The sequence below is a fragment of the Nansenia antarctica genome (genome assembly GCF_963989245.1).
Source record: "Nansenia antarctica genome assembly, chromosome: 13".
In the NCBI taxonomy this organism is placed as follows: Eukaryota; Metazoa; Chordata; class Actinopteri; order Argentiniformes; family Microstomatidae; genus Nansenia; species Nansenia antarctica.
The window spans coordinates 8,584,592-8,605,917 of NC_137683.1; the positions used below are offsets into that span (position 1 = coordinate 8,584,592).

Sequence of the window (21,326 nt, forward strand, 5' to 3'; positions counted from 1 at the left end):
TTTTGGAGGGCAGGAGGGGCAATTACACATGTGCATCACTAACATCAGACAAAAAAAATCTTTCAACCAACAAGGGTTACAGAATAACGTTCACAAAAGCACAGGTCAGTGTTTGGGGTGGGGGTAGGGGGGGCTGTAGGATAGGGGGGCAGGGGAGGGAGGGCAAGAGAGATCAGGGGAGGCAAAGAGATTGAGAGGGAGAGACGAGGGGAGGTTTAGAGAGAGAGAGAGAGTGTGAGAGAGAGAGAGAGAGAGAGACATGGGCAAGATTTTTGACAAAGGTCAATGTGTCCTTCCGGATGGAGTTCCTTATATCCACAATGCACTGACAGCAAAGAATGCTTACATTTCCTTTTTTAAATCGACATTTTTTTCATTGTATTCACTTGTTACTTTTCAAACGCCCGTCTTCCACTCAGCCGGGACAGTTCTACTGGGACAGTTCTACGATGCTCTGCTGCGTTAGTTCAGCCCAGAAGCAGTCCAGCCGACGTTAAACATCAGAAGCACCTCAGGGGGGGAGGAGCAGCCGCTGCTGGCTTTTGCTAGAGCTCGCCGCCGATTGGTCGCAGGCTGCCGTTGCCATGGCAATCGAGTGGAAGTGAATGAGTCTGTCATCTCCAGTTTCCTCCTTTACAGGGGGAAAAAAAGTATCTGGTATGGCTTTTTAAGTTCACTGGTCTCTTGGTCGTTTTTTTACTTGTTGACTTTAATGAAGCGAATGCTCAGTTAAACTCTTTTAAATATCTGGTATTTTTCTTCATTGATTTTAATCTATGTAAATATCTCATTTCAATATATTCATTATTCTTTTTATTTTATTTTACTCAAATTAAAGTTTTGCTTTCATTCTGGCACATTCCCTTATTGACAGCGTGTGTCCTTGTGTCTGGTGGACAGCTCGTACAGTAGAGTAAGCTCATTGGTTGTTCTCGGTGTTGTAGTAGTAGGTATTGGGTACGCTCCACCAGTTCAGTGAAGGCCGGTGACTCTTAGAGCCAGCCAGCCCGGCCCAGCCAGGCCTCTCTCAGCTGCGTGGAGCCCAGGAGGAACAGCAGGAGGACGGGCAGCGTCGGAGGCGAGAGGGCGGCCTGGCCTGAGTCAGGCCCGCCGCAGCCCCCCAGCTCCGTCTCACAGCGGGGTTTCTCACATAGCAGACCTGTGTAGGTCGGGAGACACTGGCAGCGTAGGTTGTTGTGACACACGCCCCCGTTCTGACAGCGCAGTAGCTCATTGTCACACACTCGGGCTGTGATGGGGCGAGAGAGGGAGGGAGGGAGATGTGAGAATCAGTTACACACACACACACACACACACACGCACACACACACACACACACACACACACACAGACACACCCACACACATCATAAATAAGTGAAGGTAATATATTTCAATATGCATATTAATCATCAATAGAACATACATGTGCTACTGTACTTAATGTATACATTATCAGTTCAGTAATGAGATCAACATGGATACATGTCAGTCATATTCATTGTTATTTTTGTTAGTTAACATTTTTACTGTTAATACTTTCTACTAAAAAAACACTAAACTAAAACACAGGCATCAATAAATCCTCTTCTAACAGATTATACACGCTCACCAGTACAGATATTATCCATTCAAATCCCTGGAGCTAAGAATCAATTTCTAGATATCAATTAATATATTTCGCATATGCACTTGATATGCACATTGTCTCTCTCCAATTTTCCTCTCCATTCTGAAACATTGCTTTCTTTTAAATCTCATTCCTATTACATTAATTACCAAAATGGAAAAGTCCAATTTGCTATGCTTCATTCTGCAGTTCTGAAGAACCCCATAGATAGTGTGTATATTATATACCGTGTGCTGCACAGTACAATCTGATAAATCACTGCTAGACACAAAGTTACCCAGCAGCCCGTGGGCTTTTCCAAAACACTGACTTTAGATGAGTTCAGAGTTAGATGGAAATTGGTATATTTAGAGCCAGGGACAGCGAGGCCAGGCTATTCCCATTGGAGGCAAGCTGTCAGGCAAGCTTCAGGCAAACAAACCCCAGCATCAACTAATAAACCGACGGAGACAAATAAACACTGATATACAAGCGCGGGGCGAGCTAGACGCGGCACAAAATATAGCGGGCGCTCAATTCAGTCTTTAATGAGAGGGGAAAACAATGTGATGATTGATACGCAAATATCACGACAGTAACACCTCTCTTTTTTCTATTCGAGCATAAGGTGATAACTTCTGTTCATCACAATCTACCATGGAGGTCCTTAAAGGGGCAATCTGGGGTTGGTACTGTACATCCGTTTTTGGACTTTTGAATAAATGATAAATAGCCATTGATTCTTGAAAAAAGACATCACTTCTAAATGCCTCATGAGGTTAGTTCAATCAGAATCCAACATATAAGCTTGTTCTACCCTCTACGTCGTAACACTGTATAGCTTCAAAACATGGTTAACACTATTCTATTTATTTTCTTATTGTTAGGGTTAGGAATCCTAGATTGCCCCTTTAAAGGATATTTTTGATAATGGAAATTGTTTTGATGGGTAGATTCCCTCCAAGGACTACACGTTCCAGACTCAACTGATTTCCTGTGGGTTTCCATAATCATGTACCGAATATGTTCACCACTGATCCCGGCTTCAAAATGCTAATCAATATTTCCCCTGTGACATAACCTACACTAGAGTCAGCAAGCAACATAACGACAACACCTCCCACACAGAACCGGACTAAACCACCTGTTGTTTTGTGACTATTAATAAAACACTACTACTGTCCAACCAAGGCTGTCAGCTTATGTAACAATAAGAGACATACAGACAGTTTAACACCTGACCAGGAAAGCACAGCTGGTGAAAGCGGGAACAAGTCGTCAACCAATCCAAATCTTCTGACTTTTATTCTGAAAAATGTAAATATTGTTGAAAATCAATGACAAACTCACTAGTCAAGCCACGATATTGCAACGCAATGGATTTGGTGAGTAATCCCCACTACTACCTAGTTAACTAGAACACTACTTTACATTGTTAGCTGCTGTCACATATTCACAAATAAGGAATCTGGTTTTGTCCTCTGCATGGCTTTGTCTCCTTGGGGTGTGCAGCCTTATGCTCTATAGGAAACAGACACTCAAACTTGGTGACGGAGGCTGTGACCAACCCAAGATCTGTTTGAGAGCAATCAAGTGAATTAATTAAAAGGCATGTTTCCCCCCTAGGGGCCTGGTATAATCATGAAATGGACAAGACTCTATTAATTAGACATCAACCTTTCCTTTTTTCCATACATTTTTATCTCCAACTGCCCTTTGCAAAAATAGGATTATTTTTGCACGAGGGCCTTATTGGTTTTGCCCTGACAGGAGCGATGCGTGTGCATATTAATTCTCGATCTACAGGCAATGCATTCTGATGAGACACAACCCTAAATACTGTCATTTTCTAAACAGATAATGCATCCGTCCTTCCGATACTCAGCACAGTGAGAGATCGATAGCGACTGTTACCAACATTGTTGGTAGTAGGGGGATGGAGTCATTCATTAATGAAAGGGATGGTAAAACTGGAAGGAGTTCTAAAGGCACATTACTCAGACCAGAAGTGGATGGATTGATCCTCAGTCATCACTCTCTTCACTGCACTTTATGTTGAAGACACATTCATGAGAGGCCAGGTTTAAAGGCTTCATTCAGAGTGTTACTGTTTTTGGTTTGTCTTGTCTCTTCTGTCCCCACCCATCTCTCCCTCTCTCCCTCTCTCTCAGCCATGGAGATGATCATGATTGATTGATGACTGGGGAATACTTCTTAAACTTCCCACGTTCCTCCCAAAGGAGACGAGGGCTACAGAACACACATAATATTGCTCTCTATTTCTGATTCCTTCCCTGTCGCCCGCTTGCACAGTCTAGGATGAAGGGTTGGAATTGAGTGAGAGGAGGATACAGTTGTTTTTACTGTATTCAGGAGCCTCTGTCTATTCTAAATAAAGTGTTTTCAACTTGAAATAATTAAAAGAGCCTTTACTTTTCCGAAGTAAAGTCTATATCAATATCTAGGTTCTCTTTCATGTTGGAGAAAGTTTAGAACTTCATTGGGACCAGGTAGGTTATTCCCATCTACACTCCCTATTTCCCCAATCTCTCTCATGTTTACCATTTCCACACATGTAAACAGACCTGGCAGAGGAAATAAATTGTGAGATTTATTGCATTTACTTTCGATATGAGCGTTAATATTTAGAGAGGGGAACCAATGAACTAGATGTGCCTCTCTGAGAGTGTGGTCTATTTGACAAGCGATTTGAGTTTTTAATTGCATGCTTCAATCTGCATACAGATTGGGTTCTGTTCCATTCAAGTACAGTTGAGAGAAGCACCTAGGTCTAGAAAAAAGAAAAAAAGAAGAAAAAAAAGATGATCAAATCATGGATTCTCTATTATTCCTGTACGTCTCTATTATTCCTATTATTCTCTAGAACTTCAATCGTTACCTACTGTATGATAACAGTTAGTTGCTACAGTATGCATGATTGCTCCTTGTGTCAAAGAAAGAACGTTTCTTAGGAAACATATTCCCTGATGCATAGAATTATCAAGCGTTTAATGCATATGAACAGGTGGTGTGTATCAACCGTCGATAGGCTCACTTTTGTTTAACACAGTAGACAAAGCTATCTTATTAAAAAAGATATCTCAGTAATATTGTGTGTCAACCCACACTATCCTCCATTGTGTGTCAACACACCCTCTATCCTCCATTGTGTGTCAACACACCCTCTATCCTCCATTGTGTGTCAACTCACCCTCTATCCTCCATTGTGTGTCAACTCACCCTCTATCCTCCATTGTGTGTCAACTCACCCTCTATCTTCCATTGTGTGTCAACTCACCCTCTATCCTCCATTGTGTGTCAACACCCCCTCTATCTTCCATTGTGTGTCAACACACCCTCTATCTTCCATTGTGTGTCAACACACCCTCTATCCTCCATTGTGTGTCAACTCACCCTCTAACCTCCATTGTGTGTCAACTCACCCTCTATCCTCCATTGTGTGTCAACTCACCCTCTAACCTCCATTGTGTGTCAACTCTCACTCTATCTTCCATTGTGTGTCAACTCACCCTCTATCCTCCATTGTGTGTCAACACACCCTCTATCCTCCATTGTGTGTCAACTCACCCTCTAACCTCCATTGTGTGTCAACTCACCCTCTATCCTCCATTGTGTGTCAACACCCCCTCTATCTTCCATTGTGTGTCAACTCTCCCTCTAACCTCCATTGTGTGTCAACTCACCCTCTATCCTCCATTGTGTGTCAACTCACCCTCTATCCTCCATTGTGTGTCAACTCACCCTCTATCCTCCATTGTGTGTCAACTCACCCTCTATCCTCCATTGTGTGTCAACTCTCCCTCTATCTTCCATTGTGTGTCAACTCACCCTCTAACCTCCATTGTGTGTCAACTCACCTTCTATCCTCCATTGTGTGTCAACTCACCTTCTATCCTCCATTGTGTGTCAACTCACCTTCTATCCTCCATTGTGTGTCAACTCACCCTCTAACCTCCATTGTGTGTCAACTCACCCTCTAACCTCCATTGTGTGTCAACTCATCCTCTATCCTCCATTGTGTGTCAAACCACACTCTTATCCTTCCGTCATGCATGTTTGTCCAGCTATGGCACCCTGCCTTTCACACTCACCAAAGCTGCATATATTTACCTCATAACAGCGCATTTTAATGAGCATCCATGTCTAGTTTGTAAATGCACTGATCTTAAAGGTGTATATTCTTAGAAAAATGTTTGGGTGAATTGTTGAGTCTTCCTGATTGAAGATCTTTCTTGCATTGACCTGATACACTACGGATGTTTTTTTTGTTTTCCCGCTTAACAGAAAACATTGAGGAACATGCTTGTGGCGTTTTGAACAGAGGGGAATCGCTAAACGTTGGCATCAATAGGCGACCATTATCTGGACGTTGAGGTAAACCAGAGAGCGGTGAGGGCTGCTCAAACAGATCGCCCAGCCGCCCCTGACATGCTGCAAGGCAAGCAGTCAATATTTGCTCAGCTGTTGTGTTCGGGCTCCATGACGCCGCTGAATAACTGAATATTAAGCGTCCGCATGCAAAATGTTTGCCCACAGAGCGGCATCTACAAAACAAAACCGAAAAAAGGCATGATAGCTAACAAAAAAGAGTAAAGAACTTTGTATAGAAAAAGCCCATTGACTAAGAGTTAGTGCAGGTGGTACTCTAGGAGTAATAATTCAGGTTAGTTCAAGACACAGTTAGATCCATACTCCTTGCAGTGGAGGCGGCATTCAAAGCAGCGCATGACCAAGCTGTGGCAAGAGAAACAGGGAATACGAGAGAGAAAGAGGTAGAGATAGAACAAGATAGAGATAGAAAGAGGTAGAAAGAGGTAGAGATAGAAAGAAATAGAGATAAAAAGAGGTAGAGATAAAAAGAGGTAGAGATAAAAAGAGGCAGAGATAGAAAGGGGTAGAGATAGAAAGAGATAGAAAGAGGTAGAGATAGAACGAGATAGAGATAGAAAGAGGTAGAAAGAGGTAGAGATAGAAAGAAATAGAGATAAAAAGAGGTAGAGATAAAAAGAGGTAGAGATAAAAAGAGGCAGAGATAGAAAGGGGTAGAGATAGAAAGAGATAGAAAGAGGTAGAGATAGAAAGAGGTAGAGATAGAAAGAGATAGAAAGAGGTAGAGATAGAGAGAGGTAGAGATAGAAAGAGGTAGAGATAGAAAGAGGTAGAGATAGAAAGAGGTAGAGATAGAGAGAGGTAGAGATATAGAGGTAGAGATAGAGAGAGGTAGAGATAGAAAGAGGTAGAGATAGAGAGAGGTAGAGATAGAAAGAGGTAGAGATAGAGAGAGGTAGAGATATAGAGAGGTAGAGATATAGAGAGGTAGAGATAGAAAGAGGTAGAGATAGAAAGAGGTAGAGATAGAAAGAGGTAGAGATAGAAAGAGGTAGACATATAGAGAGGTAGAGATAGAAAGAGATAGAATGAGGTAGAGATAGAGAGAGGTAGAGTAGTGTGGGGGTCCGAAGCTGCACGGGAGGGTGTGGTTCTACTTACATTTGCAGCCATTGTCCCACAAATATCCGGGCAGACAATCATGGCACTTAGCCCCTGTTGTTCCCTCCTTACAATTACAAAATCCTGTGCCATTACAGCGAACACTGTCTGAGCCAATGGGATTACAATTACAGTCTGAAAAAACAAGACAAACACACACACATGCTGGAGACAAGGTGGTGCCTTGGCCTTTTTGGCAGCTTTTACTGACTCCTGCCTTTTCTATCACAGAGAGATTTAACAACATCACTTACTGTAGCTTACACTAGAAATAATAGATATAGAAATAGATATACTAGAAATGCTACCATTTCAAAGGTAATGAGATGCAATGTGAAAAGAGATGAATGAGAAGAACAAGAGATGAAAAGAGAAGAATGTTCATAACATGAATGAGAAACAGTGTATAAACATTGTATGGGTAATACAGTATCTATTTCTTTGTTCTTGTACATTCATTCATTTAAGTTATTTAGCTAACAACAACAACAACAACAATGTAAATGACACTACACGTATCTCTAATATGTATAGTACATGCATTAATATAATAACCATGACTCGTCAGCGTGGGAGAGTGAAACAGAGACAGTAGAAATGAACCAATGTCATACAAAATGGTGGAATGAAACAAAAGGCTATACTTAGCTTGGGCTGGTTTGGTATGGTTCAGGGGATGTTTGAGAAGTGAAGAGAGCGGTACAGTAACATTGAAATGGGCATTGTTGTAAGGTGCTGTCTCCCTTCAACTGAACATCTACAGAGATCCCTGCAGGCAATCAGGACCATAAATATCTAGTATGTCTGTGTGAAGATAACTAGAGATGGAATTCTTTTTAGGAAATCAATATCGGAGAATTGCAACTGCCATGTCAAAATCGTTAACCTCATCATCATCATCGTCCCACAAAGCTGACTGTGAACCTGAGCCCTGACACATCTCTTCTGCTCTTTTTTCCGAACACAACCTTTGTAGCTTTTAGAAAGATATCCTAGAATACTGTTTTGACACATGTTTCCGTGACATGTTTCCGACCGTGATATTATGCATGGGACAGGGTTACCATCCAGGGTGATGCACGGAACAATGCCTCTGAGACAGGGCTTCACAGCTATTCCTAGGCAGTACTTGGCACTTTCTCGGTGACATATGCGATAGGTGCCACCTCCGTCTGCTGGTGTGAATGGGTGTGACTTGTCTCTGACACCTTGGGAGCGTGTGTGTCTGTCAGACTTCACCCGGAGTGCGGAGTCACCTGCTCTCCCCAGAGTGGGACTAGGTCAGGGCCGAAGGGACAGCAACAAGTGCTTCTGTTAACACTGCTCATTGAGGGATAATCTTTTCTGACATTTTTAAAGCAATTCTAATTTGTTTATAGACGCTTAACAATTTTTTTTAATTGATGCTTTTTGAAGCAGTTATGATAAGTTTAAACTAAAGGTTAACCATCTATAAACTAATCATAAATGCTTAACCATCCAGTGTGTTGTCGAATAAGCTATGGTTATGTGAAGGGTTTTGGAGACAGATTTGAAGTCAGTGACACAGATGGGAAATTGGTATTGTGGAGTCTACGGCAAAGCCAATGATTACGCTAGCACCATGACATTTGACTTACATGCCTAAACCTAAAATTGTGAAGACATAATTCCTATAGTTTCCTCCCGGTTTTATTTTTAGTTTATTCGTGAAACGTTAATGAGCATGTTAAATTCACCATTACGTCTTAATGACTCCTACGGTAAATAAAGAAATCAAATAAATAAAACCTGTAGCGAATCATTTGACATCTTCATTGACATCCTGATCCCATAATCTGGGATTATTCCTCCGTTTGGAAGGAAGGCAGTAAATCTAAAGTGTCAGTGGTTGTTGTTGTTGGATGAGTAATGTGTTTTAATGAAGTGGGGGCCCACGCCGTCCTGATGACTAACACCTAGTTGGATGTCAGGTGATGTGAGGGAAGGTAACGCGTGTCGTCAACACCTTATGGACAAAAGCGTGTGAGGAGAAAAGGTCGAGAAAAGGAAAAGGAAAAAAGGAGAGAGTGAGAAACATGAGGCAGGAAGTGGAGTTGGTGTTGGAGACGTACTGGGGTGAAGAGGTGAGGGGTGAGTGGTGGAGGTCAAAGGTGGAGACAGAGACAGGAGGGTTAGCTGGGGGAAGCGGTGCTGATGATGACAGTGTGAGGGACTGACCTATGCACACACTCTCATCGTCCAGCTCTGCCGAGGCATTTCGGTAGAAGCCCAGCTTGCACAGTTGACAGTGCTGCCCCCTAGTGTTGTGCTTACAGCTCACGCAAATGACGGTGTTTAGCAGCTCGATGTAGCTGCAGCGGTTGGAGTGGCCGAAGCATTCGCAGTCTTGCAAAGAAGGGAGAGAGACGCGGCCCGTGTTGAAGGGGGGGCTGCGGCGCGTGTGCTTTACGGCGGCGGAGTTTCTAGAAAAGGTATATAGCGAGGCAACCATCGCATGCAAGGTTTGTTGGGATGGAGAGATGGGGTTTGACGTGGAGGAGGAGTGGGGAGGAGGGGGGGATAAGACAGGGTCTGGCGTGAATGCAGCCAGTGGTATTAGCTATCATATCACCGTTAGGACTCATGAGAAAGCATGTTGTTAGACACGTCGGCTTCAAGCACACCACAATATTCGAGGATGAGGGACTCCAGAATGGCACAAAGACAGTGTTTTACATGGAGACACCACACAACACGAGACAGGTCAAACGATGGAGTGGGATGTCATTTTCAACCCAGGAGAGGTGTGGATGACGCCACAATGTCTTACCTTTACATCAATGTTAGATGGATTAGTTTGATTATTCTGCTTTGTACCACCACTGTAATCCACACCTCTTTGTTAGAACAGTCATAGTAAAAGAATCCTATATTGCACAGTACCCAACATGGAAAACAAACCACGTACGGAAAGTGTATTCCTATTCCTATAGAGAGCAAGATGGGTGATATTCGAGGGGAAGGGGGGAGGGGGGGGGGTGCGTATAAAGAGCCAAATAAAACCCAGTTTGCATCAGAGGCAGTATACAAATGTATACTGTGACAAGGTAGCATGTTTGTGGGGGTGTGGTGCCGTGTGGTGCAGTGTTGAAACCCCAGATTGAGATGCAAGACTGTTGCTCTGTATCCGCTCGCAGAACAGCGTGACAATCACAGGTGATCACGTCCCCAGGAGCCTCTTGTGTGACACCAGGCAAGCCCAGATCAGCCCTAGGGTTCGGATCAATCTGTCTCCTCTGACACCACATGTCATGCCAGGGGCCAGACGGGGTCCTTAAGCCTCACAGACAGGCAGTCGGACGAGAAGCCTCCTTTAAACTAGCAGGGCTTTGGGGAGGGATTGTCATTATTAAGGTCTGGATTGAGGTCAGGACTCTTCGTCCGCAGTACGCGAGACAAGCCTTCAAAAATGAAAGACCGCTGGTCTAGTCTACTCAACTCCATCCACGGAAAACAGAATTTTCTTCTATTTTAAGGTGGGGTTAGGTGTCGTTGCTCTTCAGCAGTATATATATATATATATATATTTTTTTTTTACTAGATCCTTCTACTATCTTCTCTGAAACATAATCGAACGAGACGAATTACATCATATTCTTTGAAAAAATAGGGTCAAAATTTGATGTAGGGCAATGGAAGGTGTCAAGTAGAGTATCTGATACGTGCTCTAAAAGCATAATCACAACCTAAAGCATCGACGTGTTATACCGAAATCTATTTTCTACTGTTACTGAAAAGTAAAAGTAGAGTTTCGAATGATTCCCTAGGCTTAATAGATAGACACATGATACTGAAAACCCTTCCTTTACAGATAGACTTGATGCACGTGTACCATATACTATACATCTACAACATATATATATATATATATATATATATATATAAAAACAACAAAAAAGGATATGGTGGTCATACTGAAGAGGGCATAGTGTTGTGGATGACATCTGTAGCAGGAGAGGGCTGGTGTTAGGGGTCTACAGTAGCATAGACAGGCTCATTCTAGGACAGGACGACATCTAACACAGGGGGGCACTGGATGAACCAATGAGCTCCTACCTCTCTGGCTGTCTGAGACTTGGACAGAAGGGACAGTGGACAAAGCAACTTGAGGAGCTACTGGACAAATTAAAAAGAAAGAGAAAAACAAACAAACAAAAGAAACATGACATTTTCATTCAACATAAATGAATAGAATGATCGGTCGGGTTAAATAACTGAAAATAATAATCGGACACATTCGTTATTTCTTTCACAAAGCATAATAAGGTTAAAACAATAAACAAGAATGATACAATATGGATTCTAAAATGAGAAGTGAAAAAACCACAAGAGATGTCCTTCCAAGGACTTCCAATACTACAGTATGTCCTCACTATTAGTATCAGTATCCATGAAGGATAGAGGCTAAACTGTGTGGTGTTATGGAGTTAGTTATTTCATTTCAGTTTATTCCTCATCATTGACCATTCGTGACGTTAGAATTATAAGGTTCTATCTCCATTTTTGTCAAAATTGAGTTTTTTACATAATCTGATCCATTAGGTGTTTATTAATGCCTGTGTGGTGTTATTTTTTAATTTGTGAGTTAGTAATTCATAAAATACAAAGGTTCCATCTCACAAAACATAATGGAATGTAAAAACTTTGACGCTCAATATCTCTGAACTACCCTAAACGGAGATAGAACCTTATAATTCTAAGCTCACGCATTGTTGTGTTAAATACACTCAAGTTGACCTTTTGACACCAAAAGGAGATAACACAAGTTACTACAATACTAATAATATATAATAATACTATCTGTCATATGAAAAAGGATTAGAGGGGACAGTCATGAAGGATTCTCTTTTGAACATGACACGTGACGCTAACCCAACCCTGTCAAACAGACATGTGTCTTCCCCTGACGTGGGTCTACTGTAGCATAACCAACAACCTCTTTGTCAGCCTACCGAAACACACTACCCTGGTGAAGACCTACAAAACCAAACCACCTCGAACCACACCTGATGTGGAATTCTTTCTGTGCCTGGTAGCGGACAGCAGTAGAGAAACAGAGACAAGACAGACATCACTAGCGACTGCTCCCAGTCCTCCGTGGGCCATGTGACTAACAAACTCTGAGGAAGACTTACGAGTCAACCCTCCAGTGATCCCTATCTCTCTGCTTTCTCTGGCGTTAGAGCATGACACATGCAACCGTATCCACTCGGCTAGGCCTGTGGAAATGACAGGAGGGGACAGTTGATCGCAAGTCGGCTATGCAGCACCCCGGCACAATGGATTAACTTGGAAATTGCCTTGAAATAAATCGACATCAGATCTCTGTTAAAACCTCCCTCTTTTCTTCCTGGGAGCTCAGATAGGATTGAGGATCCCTAGAAGCGCCACGCCTAATTACAACAGAGAGGGATAATCAGAGCAGATCAGGACGGGAGCGGGAGTGTGTGTGTGTGAGAGCGAGATGCCTAGCGACCGTAGTAAGATTCCATATCTTGGGGGGCTAGAGTGATGTATGTGTGTGTGTGTGGGGGGGGGGGGAGGGGCTGCTGATTACACGCTAATAATTCAAATTCCCCTTTGAAGGTGTCAAAGCCTTCTTTCACAAACACAAAGACAGAGAGAGAGAGTAAAGGAGAAGAAATATTTTTGTTGAATTTTTAAGAAAAAAACCGTCAAGAGGGGATTCATTTCTAAACCAATAAACTCCAATGTTGATGTTGTTGTTGTTTGCTCTGATGTCACAGTCACTACACGTCTGTTGTATGAGGTCGACCTGTAAAAACGATATGTGTATAATCTTAGTTGGAAGTATAGCCTACCTTGATTTCGGTTAGCAACACCTAGGGACGAAACATTCGGCCGAACTGCATGCAATCGAAAGAAACCATGAGTTATTAGGTGCACGTACTAAAGTGGACATCAGATGCACTAACATAGGTTCTACAGGGGGTAGACTGGTGGTGAACACAGACAACTATAGACATACTAGTGGCATGGCTTTACTCAGAACTCAGAACAACATATGACTGTCAGGCCTGACCATGTCAGCGAGCAGTAGATGCATCCCAAACCCTTCAGAGACGTCTTAGAGACATTGTATGTAACTGTGCAGTTCCATGGGCTTCGTTGTGTGTGTGTGCGTTGATGGAAATGATGAAGAAACATAAAGAGAACCATGAACCAAAATAAACCACAATGACAATCAGAAAAACTTGAGATTCTCTCTGATATGTAGTGGATTCATAACTTAGGCAAGCATGTTCCTAACTATGTATAGAAAACTAAGCTGTCTGCGACGTTTTGTTTAATTCATCAAATTGACTATTCAATCAATATCTAATTACAGTGTATTTCTGGTGGAGGAATAACAATGAATAAATAATGGCCAGTGTCGGGAGTTGGAATGACGGATTGTTGTGGGTAGTGTAACCTCATAATTACATACAAGTCTGTATTTCCGTGTTGGGGAAATACTGGCAGTGCTCGGTGGTTGGGGATGGAGCAAACTCATGTCAAGCAGAGGAAGTGGAAAAAGATTGCAGAAGTATTTCGACTCTCCTCCCAGCCCACCACCCACCCATCCTAAAGCATGACTAAGTTGTTGTGTGTGGCTATGTGGTTGACTTCAGTGCTGTGGTCATGGTATCATAGGCAGGGTGTATAATGTCTCATAGTATCATACATGTGTCATTGACAAGTGAATGACAGTGCAGTGCATTGGACAGTGAACTATGTCCGATTGTTAGAAAAAAATACATTTTGGGCGGAGAACAATATGAGAAAAAAGAAATGCATGCATACCAGCACACATACAATAAACTGATCTCAAGACTTTCTAAACTCTTTCAATGATTTTTTTGATTACAGCTCCATAAACTGAAGTCCAGTCTATGTCATGTCATCTCATCCAAACTGATTTACTTTAAGTATGTGGGGACTTTAGATGTCAGTTTGATTTAAGTATATGTGGGGACTTTAGATGTCGGTTTGATTTTTTTCAGAATTGGTCTTATTTTTCTATTTCAGCTTTCAGCATTTTTCAGTTTTCAGCTGAAGCTTCAGCAGTACGTAGTAAATGAATGCGGTAGAGAGTGTGACAGACAATAATATTGTTCTCTCTTATGATACTGATCAGTAACCTTCATGGGAAGTTTGGTTTTTAAACGACAAGAAGAAAGAAACACGCATACAGGAAGAAACAGAAAGGACACACTTCATCATCTGATGTTTAAGGAACATTTGGAAGATCCTGATTGAAAAAAAAAAACTCCACAAGCTTCCTTCATTGGTTAAAACATGAAATTCAAATGTGACGATGTCATGTTCATTCATCTCATTGGCAAGTAAAAAAGAATCTGATTGGACAAGTTAGTTGTTAATTCTATATTAACAATTGAATAGATCTAATGCACATCACATCTGGGTCCTATTAATTATGTTGTTGGGAAAAGCTCAGGTAAGCCGAGCTAAATGAGAAGCGACAGATTTTAATCAATGCCGTTCCCATAATGAAATGCAATCTTGCCGGAGTCTGAATCGTTTTTTAAAATATTAATTTTACTTTAATGGCTGCATTAGCCGATTTCGGTTGGCTTAATAAACTTGAAATAGAATCGAGAGAAAGTCAATAAGGAATTCAATTACCTTCAAACAACAATATGAAAACTGCAGCACTTTCTTTTTTTTTCTCCAGGCGCTATTCTATTCGGAGTTTCATCTTCAAGGACAAACCGCTGTTTCCTGATTGGCTATATTTTAGCTTTTAGAGGACAACACATACACATACACAGACAGGTTCTGTTTCCCCCCAAATGTCCTCCCCTGTGTGGTCACCAAAGCTGGCTAGTATTTCATGTTGTTACAGTGGTTAAGGGATGTCTCTGTGTGTGAAAAGACTCGCCTCTAGAGTCTAGTGACGGTATACAGGCCGGTCTGAATGCAGCCATGCGGACTTGGCCACCAGTGTGTCCTTTCTGTGTGGCCCACAGACACAAGACAAAGGAGTACAGACATTCCCCATAAAGGACCTAGGCTAGGGCAACCAATGGTTGGTGGTGGTCTGGCTGGGGTTTGGAGGGGTAAGATGTGTGAGTGGTGTATGTATACAGTATGCATGTATGGAGGAGATGCATGCGTCACATGTAATCGAGCATACTAAGCCATGCACGAGCAAGGGGGCAACACAGAGTCAGCTCTCAGGTGGGGGTCGGGGGGGTGGAGGGAGGAAGGGGGTCCACTTGGCTTCATGCTTATTTCCGACAGCACATATAAACTAGAAATGTCATCGAATCGAGTAGAACAGAATCGACTACTGGGAAACAGCCCTTTCACAGACTATCTGTTTTAGAAGGGGGTTTTAGGCACTGTGGGAGGTATATATATATATATATATATATATATATATATATATATATATATATATATATATATATATATATATATATATATATATATATATATATATATATATACATAATGAAACAGATTGATGTGAAATCGGCTGGGCTGTGAATGCACTTTGACTTGTTCAATACTTTGGTTGCTCCTCTTATTCCAGCGAGCCTCCGAGCTGCAGTAACTCTAGACATCTCCCTGCCTGCCTGCCTCCCCTGCTCAGGGGGGCTGGGGGCTGTAGCAGATAATACCAGCCAGGGCTCCGTGGCTTATATTAAAATGACCTCCATGACATTATACCGCCAGAGAGGTCCTGCCACTTTAATAAACTCTAGATGCCATTTATTTATAATGCATAGGGGGAAAAACAACAGCGTTTTGTATGCATAAGAGGCAGCTGCTATCGGGTCTGTCTTGTGAAGGTGAATTAGTACACCCACGCCCAGACAATATGGCTGGGAGCTGTTCCTACTGCTTTTGATCAAAACAGGGGAGAACACTAAACTTGGCATAATGAACACTTTCCAACCAATTATGAGGTATCATTCAGTTTATGAATCGAGTAACATCTAATTCTGAAATGAACATTTTAACACCAAGTGGACGTTATGGGCATAATGACAGGCAAAGCAAAGCATAAGCATTCCTCTAGTTTGGCTGCTTTGAATTAATTTACTTACTAACTGGACCAACGTTATTGGGGATACCTGGAAGAAAGAGACACAAGACATTGACATTGGGAAATTAGATCATTATGCATAGATACATTGCACAAATTCCACTTAGAATGTATTTCAATGTGACAACAATCTTGTAAACAACAGACACATACAAAGCAAACATTTTCATTCACATCCATACATACAGTATTCCCACTCGAATAAACATGCACACACACACACACACACACACACACACACACACACACACACACACACACACACACACAATATCAATATCAGACAACAAACACTTGATGACAAACTTGTGATGACAAACATCAGAGTCTGTTCCCTGAGGTTGTGCACAGATGTTTAATCGTGATCCAAGCTCGTCGATCTGTTCGACTGTCAGATGTGGCAGACCAGCGCTGAGCAGATAATACACTCAGACACATCCCCATGGTGACCAGGTCTTTTACACAACAGGATGTTAGCTCTTGGCGGATTTTAGAGACTGAGCTTCAGAACGGTAGTCAGGGAAACATGAGTCTAATTATCCAACTCTTAATTTCAACATGCCTCTCCATAAAACACAGTAGCAGAATCCATCAGTAGTGGAGTATTTGGATCAAGTCGTTGTCGACGAGATGTTTTGTTCTGTGCAAAAAAAATATGCTACGCTGTTTGCGAGACGTCGCTGGCACTTAACTAATTTGTGGGTCTGAACTGTAGTCGACTCTGTACGCCTCCCCCAATGAAGCCGTCTGTCAGGCAAACACACAACCCATGACAACAGGGAGGCGACGCACGCTGGGCTGCAACAAACGGAGGGAAATAAATAAATAAAGCGAGCGAAAAAAACAACGCTGGGTTCTCTCTACGTCTCACATCTCTTCTCTTCCCAAATGCAGAGGGGATACCAGAGACATCTGTGGCAATGTTTTCTTTTTTTTTCCCGCTCATCAAAAAGAGGCCTCTCTCTGTTTGGTCGACAGCACTTGGGGTGCCGTGAGAATTTCCTGATAGTACACTTCAAGGGGGGCTCTCTATGCCAGAGGGTGTGTTTGTGTGTGTGTGTGTGTGTGTGTGTGTGTATATTCGTGTGTACGTGTGTTTGTGTGTGTGTAAGCAAACCCTGGCCATACACCATCGATCCACCCCATATCATCTAATCTCTCTTCCTCTGATCCCTGCTTGACAGGCGTAGTTAAGAGACACATTTATAACCTTATTGGGGAGGTGTGTGGGGGGTGCAGGGGGGCTGAGAAATGAAGGTAGAGCAGTAGGAGGCCCAGCCTCTGGGGCAGTGGTACCCAACCTGGGGGGCGTGGTGGGACGTGACCCCCCCCCCCCCCCCCCCCCCAGAGTGGGCGCCACAAGGCCTTAGTAGATTTGAGGCATTATACCCCAGAATGCATATCTTCAACAAATAACGACATTTATCATTGCACAGTGCATTATTTACAGAGAAAACAGGCTAATGACTAAAAATGACACCAGGACACAGAAACAGACTTGTTCCCAACATACATACGTCATGTTTTTTCTTTCTTTTCTGCACACATTTCCTGAAGTGAAAGCGGGGCAGGGACAGTGAAAGCAGGAAGGACATCAGGCAAAGGCAACAACAACAACACAACAACACAATCCTATTCAGAGAAACAGCTCAAATGAAAGAATTGTGAGCTTCTGCAGACATCTGAAAAGAACACCCGTCATAGGGGATAAAGAGATGTCTTAAAGCCCTACGTTACCTCGACATGTCTGCCACTGTAGCCTACACACCAAGTATGGAAATGGCAAAGCAGAATAGAAATGTCATTTTGAATCCATAGAACAGAGTTAGAGCATGACTCCAGCACTTAATTGAATAATAAGTACAACATAGGCCTACACGATTGAATATCTAGTTTATTCTGTAACACAGACACAAGAAGATACAATAATTATTATACAAATAAATAAGAATGACAAGATAACTGCATATGCAGCTGACAAAGCGAAACTATATGCAGTTTACACATTTATCAACTCTGTGTTCTATGTGCTCATGTTATCTGTTGCTTGTTGTTTCTCTGTTTTCTGTTTTTCCCATTATTGTCAGCGTCTTTGAGCCCCGGAAAAGCGCTATAAAAATACAATTAATAATAATTATTATTATTCATCTGCTGGGACTCATGTAAAGACATGGTGTGATGTAACCCACCGTCTCAATGATGGAGAGAGTCAGGGGAGAGAGCAGAGACAGGGACAGTAGCCTAATTCTTTGGATTCTAAATAATGACAGTTATGAACAACTATGGATAAAGATCAGAGAGGGGATGGATGGAGTTGTATTGGTTGAGAGTTAAATGTTGATTCATTTGTGCAATACACTTTTCTTCAAGATTGAATATTCCTCAGTGTATATTAGTTTATGGAATCATACATCTACAAATACATTTGGAGAACAGATTAATTTCTAACCTAGCTGCATTTATTTTCAGACCGTAGTGCATGGCAATTCAGTCGTTTCCTCCCTCAGGCTTTTGATTTCACATAATATTAATTTGATGAATTAAAGGTTGTCAACACAACCCACGCATCAAATCTATCATTTCCTGAGTTCAGAAGGATTTTTTCAACAACCCTTTTGTCCTCCAGGTCAGGATCAGGGCAGCATTGCCTGTCGTTGCAATTATTCCCTTTATGAACGACCTGCAGGCAAGCAGCAGATGTTGAAGATCGTATGTCGCATCATTGGATTAATTTTCAATCACCATCATTTCCAATCCCCTTCACCTCTCCAACTCTCCATTACCAGTCCATAGTAGAAATCTAATTGTGCAGTATCACACAGGAAGAGCACTAGGGTGCTTATGTTGATGCTGCGCTCCATTGATTTTTAGGAGCTCTTCTTCTCAATCTCTTTAAGGTCGCTAGTCGTTTGTTTGGCGAACATGATATCGAAAAGCATTGGATGTGCGGGGTACAGTAGGTGTGTAAACACAGCAAAGAACGCTGTTTTATTTTGTTAATTACCCAAAAACACACATTCATAAACCTTCTTAATAGCCTCCCCTCCGTTCATGATTCCAGTCATAATGTAAAGCCAAACAGCCCTAAACACAAACATGTGGTGGTGCTGACAGTCCATTTCTCAACCATCCTCCCAGTGGTTGTTGGGTCGTAATTAACCCCTTGCTGGATCTACAGCTGCCCTACATAACACTCAATCTAGCAGCTGTAGCTCTACACTCAGGGGGTAGCTTATGGCCAGACAGTAACCTTTGCTCCCTGGGGGGGGGGGGGGGGGGTTGGTAGTGTTCCAACACACAAAATATAACTCCAGGAAAACATGTCCATTTAAAAATATATATATAGCTACTAGCTAGCAATGTTAGCGAAGTTAATTGGCTAATGCTGACTAATTTGCTCTTCACAAGAGGAATGAAAACAGGTAGGCGGTTGTTCTCGAAACATCGGTGTGTGTAAGTGTGAGTGTGTGTGTGTGTGTGTGTGTGTGTGTGTGTGTGTGCGCGTGCGTGTGCGTGTTTGTGAGGAAAAAGGACACCTTTGTTCAGGCTTTTTTTGTTTTGTTGTCGTCCCCCCCCCCCCCCCCCCCCCCCCTCACCCACACACTGTGTTTGTGTCATTCCAGCAGTAGTGAAAGCCTGCGAGCCTCATTACGTTCTTTCCAACAGTCCCGTTCTGACCTTCACCACGTCTGCGTGTGTCTGCTCGCCTTGCCTCCACCTGGACCATCCAGGAAAAGCTTATCTGCTAATTTTCAACCGCAGGCAAAACTTAGTAATTACTTTCCCTGGCTGCCATCATTATGGTGCAATCCATCATCATCTCTCCAACATGGGCGGTGACAAACACAGGTACCCGTCAGTGCAGGGAGTTTGCTCATGTAGACCGAGACACAACCACCATACGTCATTTGATTGAATTCCTCTGGAGCTAAATTACCGGTTGGCCCTAGCTGGAGCGCCGTCTGCTCTATCTAAATGTCTTCTGGGGGAAAAGGGGAATAGATTTGGATTGAAGGTGGCAAGTGTTAAAGTGCTTTGTGTGCCGAGTTTGGGAGGCACAGTTAGGGAATCCGGGGGAATGAGGCACACGGTGGCAAACCCTGAGACGGAAGAAACAAATATTTGAAAGAAAGATTACCATCACAGTTGCAGAGAGCGAAATGTGGAAAAAGGCAAAGTAAACCAGCTGGGTCTCGTGGGAGAGGTACGAGAGCATGAAACAAAAAACCCAAAGACAGAGAAAGAATGGAGAGAAGGAGAGAGAGGGAGAGAGAGAGAGAGAGAGAGAGAGAGAGAGAGAGGGAGAGAGGGAGAGAGAGAGAGAGAGAGAGAGAGAGAGAGAGAGAGAGACAGAGAGAGAGAGAGAGAGAGAGAGAGAGAGAGAGAGAGAGAGAGAGAGAGAGAGGGAGAGAGAGAATGGAAAGGAGGAGAAAACAGAGGGAGATCAAGAATGGAAAGATAATAAAGTAGTGTGCACAGGTTCAGCAGTTTGTGGAGGAAATGCAAATAGAACAGGAAATAGACAAACAATCTAAACAAGGAAAACAAGAGGGGGGAGGAAGGTGTGTGTTTACTGGATGTATGTGTGTGTCAGACTAGTGTTTGGATACAGAAACAGGAAGCCAAATAATGAGATAATGCATGGAGAGCTCTTCACCTATTTGTGCAAACAAGATGGCCATCGAGATGTTTAGGTATCACTAATTACAGGATCCACAGTGGACTCTGGAGACCCTTGCTGGAGAAACCCGTAATTATACTGGAGCTCCACGGCAGTTGGTTTTGAAACAGGGTCACTTTGCATTCGTTCGCTGAGTTTAGGCGTTAAGAAAATATAGGGCAACATATGAAGGCGCCTTTGTTTATGGCTGTGAGTGACAGAACCAACCTGTTGTTTATCTAGACTGAAAAGAAGAAGCTGGAAAAACATTTTTGGACTGTCAGACTGTTGTACAAATATACTCTGACTGGTGGAATGATTAGGATGTGTGTGTGTGTGTGTGTGTGTGTGTGTGTGTGTGTGTGTGTGTGTGTGTCTAAGTGCATGTGTGTATGCTCATGTTTTAAGAACATGTGTTTTTTCATAAAAAATCATATCATTGAATTCAAG

General features: G+C 42.5%; 1 protein-coding gene across 10 annotated transcripts in view; it reads right to left on the bottom strand.

The window, feature by feature from the left end:
• Positions 1–818: 818 nt before the first annotated feature.
• The window catches only part of ntng1a (netrin g1a), a gene marked incomplete at its 5' end in the record, with an annotated part of 108,219 nt that continues 87,711 nt past the window's right edge, over positions 819–21,326 (bottom strand). The window contains 6 exons of one of the 10 annotated variants that reach the window (XM_080543858.1): positions 819–1,249; positions 7,120–7,254; positions 9,319–9,486; positions 11,197–11,256; positions 12,963–13,007; positions 16,218–16,244. In XM_080543858.1, coding sequence (XP_080399984.1) covers positions 993–1,249; positions 7,120–7,254; positions 9,319–9,486; positions 11,197–11,256; positions 12,963–13,007; positions 16,218–16,244 — 692 coding nt within the window. In that variant the 3' untranslated portion in view covers positions 819–992. Of the gene's footprint in view, positions 1,250–7,119; positions 7,255–9,318; positions 9,531–11,196; positions 11,257–12,962; positions 13,008–16,217; positions 16,245–21,326 lie in introns of all 10 variants that reach the window. The other 9 variants (XM_080543860.1, XM_080543864.1, XM_080543863.1 and 6 more) reach the window with 9 other exon arrangements.